The 5,778-nt window shown below is 41.1% G+C and overlaps 1 protein-coding gene across 1 annotated transcript; it reads right to left on the bottom strand.

Annotated features, from left to right (window-relative positions):
- Nucleotides 1-3,003: 3,003 nt before the first annotated feature.
- LOC126235606 (fibrous sheath CABYR-binding protein-like) lies at nucleotides 3,004-4,302 on the bottom strand. Its single transcript, XM_049944317.1, has one exon. The coding sequence runs from the start codon at nucleotides 4,300-4,302 to the stop codon at nucleotides 3,004-3,006; it is 1,299 nt and encodes a 432-aa protein (XP_049800274.1).
- Nucleotides 4,303-5,778: the final 1,476 nt, after the last annotated feature.

The raw sequence follows: 5,778 nt of genomic DNA on the forward strand, positions 1-5,778 counted from the left end.
GGCTACAACACTAGTAGAAAGGATGATCTTCACTACTCAAGGTTAAATCCAACTTTGGCTGAGAAGGGGGTAAATTATGCTGCCACAAAAGTCTTTGGTCACTTACCTAATAGCATCAAAAGTCTGATGGATAGCCATTTAGCATTTAAAAGGAAATTAAAAGAATTTCTTAATGGCAACTCCTTCTACTCATTAGATGAATTTTTGGATGCAGTAAGTGGGGAATTTCCAAACCTCCACAAAAAAAAGAAAAAAAAATATTATTGAGTGTCGTAATATTTTGTCTAATGTAATATCTTGTATAAACACCTTTTATTAACCTGACACACTCTACATCATTACAAAGTGTCGTATTCATGATCTATGGAACAAGTACTAATCTAATCTAATCTAAAAGGTGATCTGCGTTCTGTTTTACACCACAGGGCAGGGTTTTCCAGCTTTTGGAGATACAATGGCGTAACAGCATGCACAGCAAACTGCATGTTATTAAGGAGACTATGAATGTGTGGAAGTCTTTCATGCAGGCCTCTCTGGGGGAATCAGTTGTCCTCTGCCGGCTCCGCATTGGCCATATGTGGCTAACACACGGTTACTTACTCCGTCACGAGGGCCCACCTCAGTGTCGCTATGGCTCCCAAATGACAGTCGTCCATGTCTTGCTGGACTGCCCATTTTTAGCCGCTCTGCAGCAGACTTCTAACTTTCCCAGCACCCTGCCTTTGGTGTTTGGAGACAATGCCTCCAGAGCAGCTTTAGTTTTACATTTTATCCATGAGTGTGGGTTTTATACTACTATCTAGGTTTTAGCGCATGTCCTTTGTCCCTCTGTGTCCTCCACTCTAGTGCTTTTAGGGTGGAGGTTTTAATGTATTGCAGACTGGATGGCTTTCCCTTCTTACTCTCCTGGTTGGCCAGTCACTATAATCTGCTTTCATGTTTTACTCTCTTCTGTTTCTAGCATCTCTCTGTTGTTTTCTTGTCCTCTTTTGTTCCTTTTAGTGTTTGTTGCCTTCCCTTCATTCTTGTGGCTTTTCCTTCCTTTCTGTTTTTTGTTATAAGTATCGCCTGCTTTATTCTCACACTTGTGGCATTGTTTTATTAGGACCAAGGAACCCATGACCTCATAGTTTGGTCCCTTCTCCTGTCCCTAAACCAACCAACCAACCAACCTTGTACCTCAGCCCGCGAGTACCTCTATTCTCTCCGATGATCTCTTCATTGCCGTCTGTCAGGAGATGGTACCCATTTGGCATCAGCAATGTTCCTCCCTTCACAGGAATAACCCTAGGCTTATTAAGCCTCTCCCAGCACCTTGGACAACCTCCTCTTGGCCCTCTCAGTGGGAGGAAATTATTTTAACTCAGCTGCATATTGGGCACTGCCTTTTTAGCCATCCTTACTTGCTCTGCGGTGCTGCTCCACCATTTTGTACACATTGCACCCAAATTTTGACTGTCCACCACCACCTGCTGGAATGCCCTTTTTTTTACCAATTGACATTCCAGCTTGAGTTTGTTGTCTGATTTATCAGCCATTTTAGTGAATGGCATATGGGTGGTCGACTGCATTTTACTTTTTATCTACTGAAGCAACATGGCTATGGCCATTTAATTTTTAGTTTTAGACCTCCATTTTTGTATGCTGTTTTTTAGACCTTGTACCACGTGCCTTTTTTAGCTGTCTCCTATTGTCCATTGGGACTGATGCAGTTGCTTCCCTCATCTCTGTGTCTGTGTTTTATAGTTTCGACTTGGGTGCGTATGAACCCAATTGTTTTTTCTTTTTCCCTAAAACAAAACAAACAAGAAACAAAAATGAATGTTGACGAAGTTATCAGTGTCAACAGACAAACAAAAATACAATTACAATCACTTCACTTTAACATCCACATCTCCAATTGGAGGTACAGCTTCATGAAAGGACATTAAAAGCAGCCATTTACTGACAAAGGATTTCATTTCCTAGCTCTCAAGCTTATGTCTGTTATAGTTAAACCATTTAACTACTGATCTTGGTAAACAAACCTGCTTTCTAAATCCATATTCACCTTTGGCACTGTATCTTCATTTGTTATATTTCATTCAATAATCCACTCTGATACTGTCACTATTTGACCACCACAGCCTCTGCATTTACAGAGACTGTTTGCTCGCAATTTGATTAACATTGTCGTGGGGTTTATTACCATTACATAACAAGGTAAGTCCTTCAGTGTTTAGTGCTCCTGTGTCTCTGTGTCAAGCACTTTCATTTATTACAGTACCATCAAATGATGTGATTTCGGATGGTTTTGTCTTTATTTTGATTGTAACTTTTGTATATATTGTTAGATTAAATTGATAGTTATGGATGTGGTAGGTTCTATGTGTAATGAATAAAATATCCCAGAACCAGAAAGTGTATGTGTAGGTATATTTATCTGAGGCAGTTAAAGTGTCTGAAGTCACACCATGGATTGGTGTGATATCGGACACATGTGTTTTTTAAATTTCTGTCCGAAGTTACAATATATAGAGGTTGAATTCGGACAGTTACTGCCTTTTTTTAAAATTCTGCATGCTTTTTGTTTGTTTTTTTTTTGACATTTTACACATTGTTAAGAATAAGTGTTATGGAATGATATAATGAATTTTATATATTACAGATAAGTTCTGCACAAGCTCGTTTAATATTTTTGCTTGAGTGAATGGAAAGATATTCTGACTGTCATTTGAGGAATAAATGCACCCACTCTTCTCCTGGCAAATTATTATGAAATTTCTTCTCTTTTCGGCCAGATTTATCAAGGTAGCCTTTAACTAAATATCTAATATCCAATTTAGTGAAGGGAAATCCTCAATGTGCAGCCCTCAAGTTGACTTTCTTCAACATTTCTTCTGCTTCAACATTTCTTCTGCTTCAACATTTCTTCTGCTTCAACATTTCTTCTGCTTCAACATTTCTTCTGCTTCAACATTTCTTCTGCTTCAACATTTCTTCTGCTTCAACATTTCTTCTGCTTCAACATTTCTTCTGCTTCAACATTTCTTCTGCTTCAACATTTCTTCTGCTTCGGCATTTCTTCTGCTTCGGCATTTCTTCTGCTTCGGCATTTCTTCTGCTTCGGCATTTCTTCTGCTTCGGCATTTCTTCTGCTTCGGCATTTCTTCTGCTTCGGCATTTCTTCTGCTTCGGCATTTCTTCTGCTTCGGCATTTCTTCTGCTTCGGCATTTCTTCTGCTTCGGCATTTCTTCTGCTTCGGCATTTCTTCTGCTTCGGCATTTCTTCTGCTTCGGCATTTCTTCTGCTTCGGCATTCCTTCTGCTTCGGCATTCCTTCTGCTTCGGCATTCCTTCTGCTTCGGCATTCCTTCTGCTTCGGCATTCCTTCTGCTTCGGCATTCCTTCTGCTTCGGCATTCCTTCTGCTTCGGCATTCCTTCTGCTTCGGCATTCCTTCTGCTTCGGCATTCCTTCTGCTTCGGCATTCCTTCTGCTTCGGCATTCCTTCTGCTTCGGCATTCCTTCTGCTTCGGCATTCCTTCTGCTTCGGCATTCCTTCTGCTTCGGCATTCCTTCTGCTTCGGCATTCCTTCTGCTTCGGCATTCCTTCTGCTTCGGCATTCCTTCTGCTTCGGCATTCCTTCTGCTTCGGCATTCCTTCTGCTTCGGCATTCCTTCTGCTTCGGCATTCCTTCTGCTTCGGCATTCCTTCTGCTTCGGCATTCCTTCTGCTTCGGCATTCCTTCTGCTTCGGCATTCCTTCTGCTTCGGCATTCCTTCTGCTTCGGCATTCCTTCTGCTTCGGCATTCCTTCTGCTTCGGCATTCCTTATGCTTCGGCATTCCTTATGCGTCGGCATTTCTTCTGCGTCGGCATTTCTTCTGCGCCGGCATTTCTTCTGCGCCGGCATTTCTTCTGCGCCGGCATTTCTTCTGCGCCGGCATTTCTTCTGCGCCGGCATTTCTTCTGCGCCGGCATTTCTTCTGCGCCGGCATTTCTTCTGCGCCGGCATTTCTTCTGCGCCGGCATTTCTTCTGCGCCGGCATTTCTTCTGCGCCGGCATTTCTTCTGCGCCGGCATTTCTTCTGCGCCGGCATTTCTTCTGCGCCGGCATTTCTTCTGCGCCGGCATTTCTTCTGCGCCGGCATTTCTTCTGCGCCGGCATTTCTTCTGCGCCGGCATTTCTTCTGCGCCGGCATTTCTTCTGCGCCGGCATTTCTTCTGCGCCGGCATTTCTTCTGCGCCGGCATTTCTTCTGCGCCGGCATTTCTTCTGCGCCGGCATTTCTGCCGCCGCGGCATTTCTGCCGCCGCGGCATTTCTGCCGCCGCGGCATTTCTGCCGCCGCGGCATTTCTACCGCTTCTTGTTTATTTAGCACTGTCTGTCTTCCCATTTTTTTTCAGATGTGCTTTCTGCACTTTAGTTTGTAGGGTTGATTTAGGTATACCATAAAAATCACACGTTTTTCTGTATGATAATTTACCACTCTGAATATCAGAAACAGCTTTATATAAAAGTTCCTGGTCATAATTACACTATATTGTAGAACCTCTCCTGCTCTTGTACGTTCTTGGCATTGTCCAAAATCACCCCACACAGTTTTACAAAAACCACAAACTTATACAGAAACTGTCTCAATGCTGTTAGCTACTAAGCGCATCAACAATTATGGTTACAATAACTTTCCACGCGGTGCAACAATAGAAAGTTTCTACTTCACGAAAATGCATGGATTTTTAACACTGAGACTGTTCATAAATCATTCACCTATGGAGACATTTGATGCAAATAAAAGTTGTGGAAAGCAATAAATGCAATCTTGCACTTAAAATAACTGGTGCACAGACATTAAAATAATTAACTCTTTGTTTCTATGCAGTGGCAAAGAGCAAATAACCCATACTGTACGAATTCACCCTGTTTGACTGTATATATTGAATGCAGTCATTAAGTATCTCTACAACAGGCTGTAATATTCTTGCTTTATTTATTGTCCCTGGCATTTTGTGGTGTACAAGATACAAAGATATAGGAAGTAGTTTGCAGTAACTGTACAGCAATTGTTACATTTCTTAAAAGAAATAATACAAACAATATTAAAATTAAATATTCCCAAATGCATAAGCTTCATGTATGATGACATTAAAATAGTCAGAAAGCTTAACAGAAAAAGGAGCAGTTTGTGTGTATTATTGAATAAAAAAATTGACACATTGGCTAATGGGCTTGGAGGCCGATGGGCTTGGAGGACAGTTCACAGTTATCGCAGAATTCATAGAACATTAAGTAACAGTAATATATATGGCCTTAGAGTGCATGATGGGAATTAAGAAACTACAATTAGTACAAACATACAGACTAATTTCTCTACCCAACTGACTTAAGAATTAATTTCATTATATGAAACAAGATTAAGAATATGTAAAAAGTTAATGTTTTATTTGACAATTAATTATCTCATATTATTTTTTGGGAAGGAATTTTGGAGGGCTAGTGTAAATTTGCCTTAAAGTACTCATCAGTAGAGTAAATGGAGTGCATGGCAAGCAGTTCCTTTACTTTCTTCCTGAATGACAGCCCTTAACTATTTCTTATGGGCATTGAAAGGTTATTGTACTGCTGAGTGCCTATATGCCTCACACCTGCTTGACATCTACTTTGTCTCTGGGGCAGCTGATGCTTGTGCTAATCTATTCTCATATTGTGATCATATATAATCCTATTTATTGTGAAGAGGTGCATGGTTCTTCCTGGTAAAATTTTCAGGTCTTTGAAAGTTGGTGTTGGGGTAAT

Source organism: Schistocerca nitens, chromosome 2, assembly GCF_023898315.1.
Source record: "Schistocerca nitens isolate TAMUIC-IGC-003100 chromosome 2, iqSchNite1.1, whole genome shotgun sequence".
Lineage (NCBI taxonomy): Eukaryota > Metazoa > Arthropoda > Insecta > Orthoptera > Acrididae > Schistocerca > Schistocerca nitens.

Bases quoted from the DNA above. Each gene is read 5' to 3' on its own strand.
- LOC126235606 (XM_049944317.1), bottom strand. From the start codon at position 4,302: ATGCCGCGGCGGCAGAAATGCCGCGGCGGCAGAAATGCCGGCGCAGAA.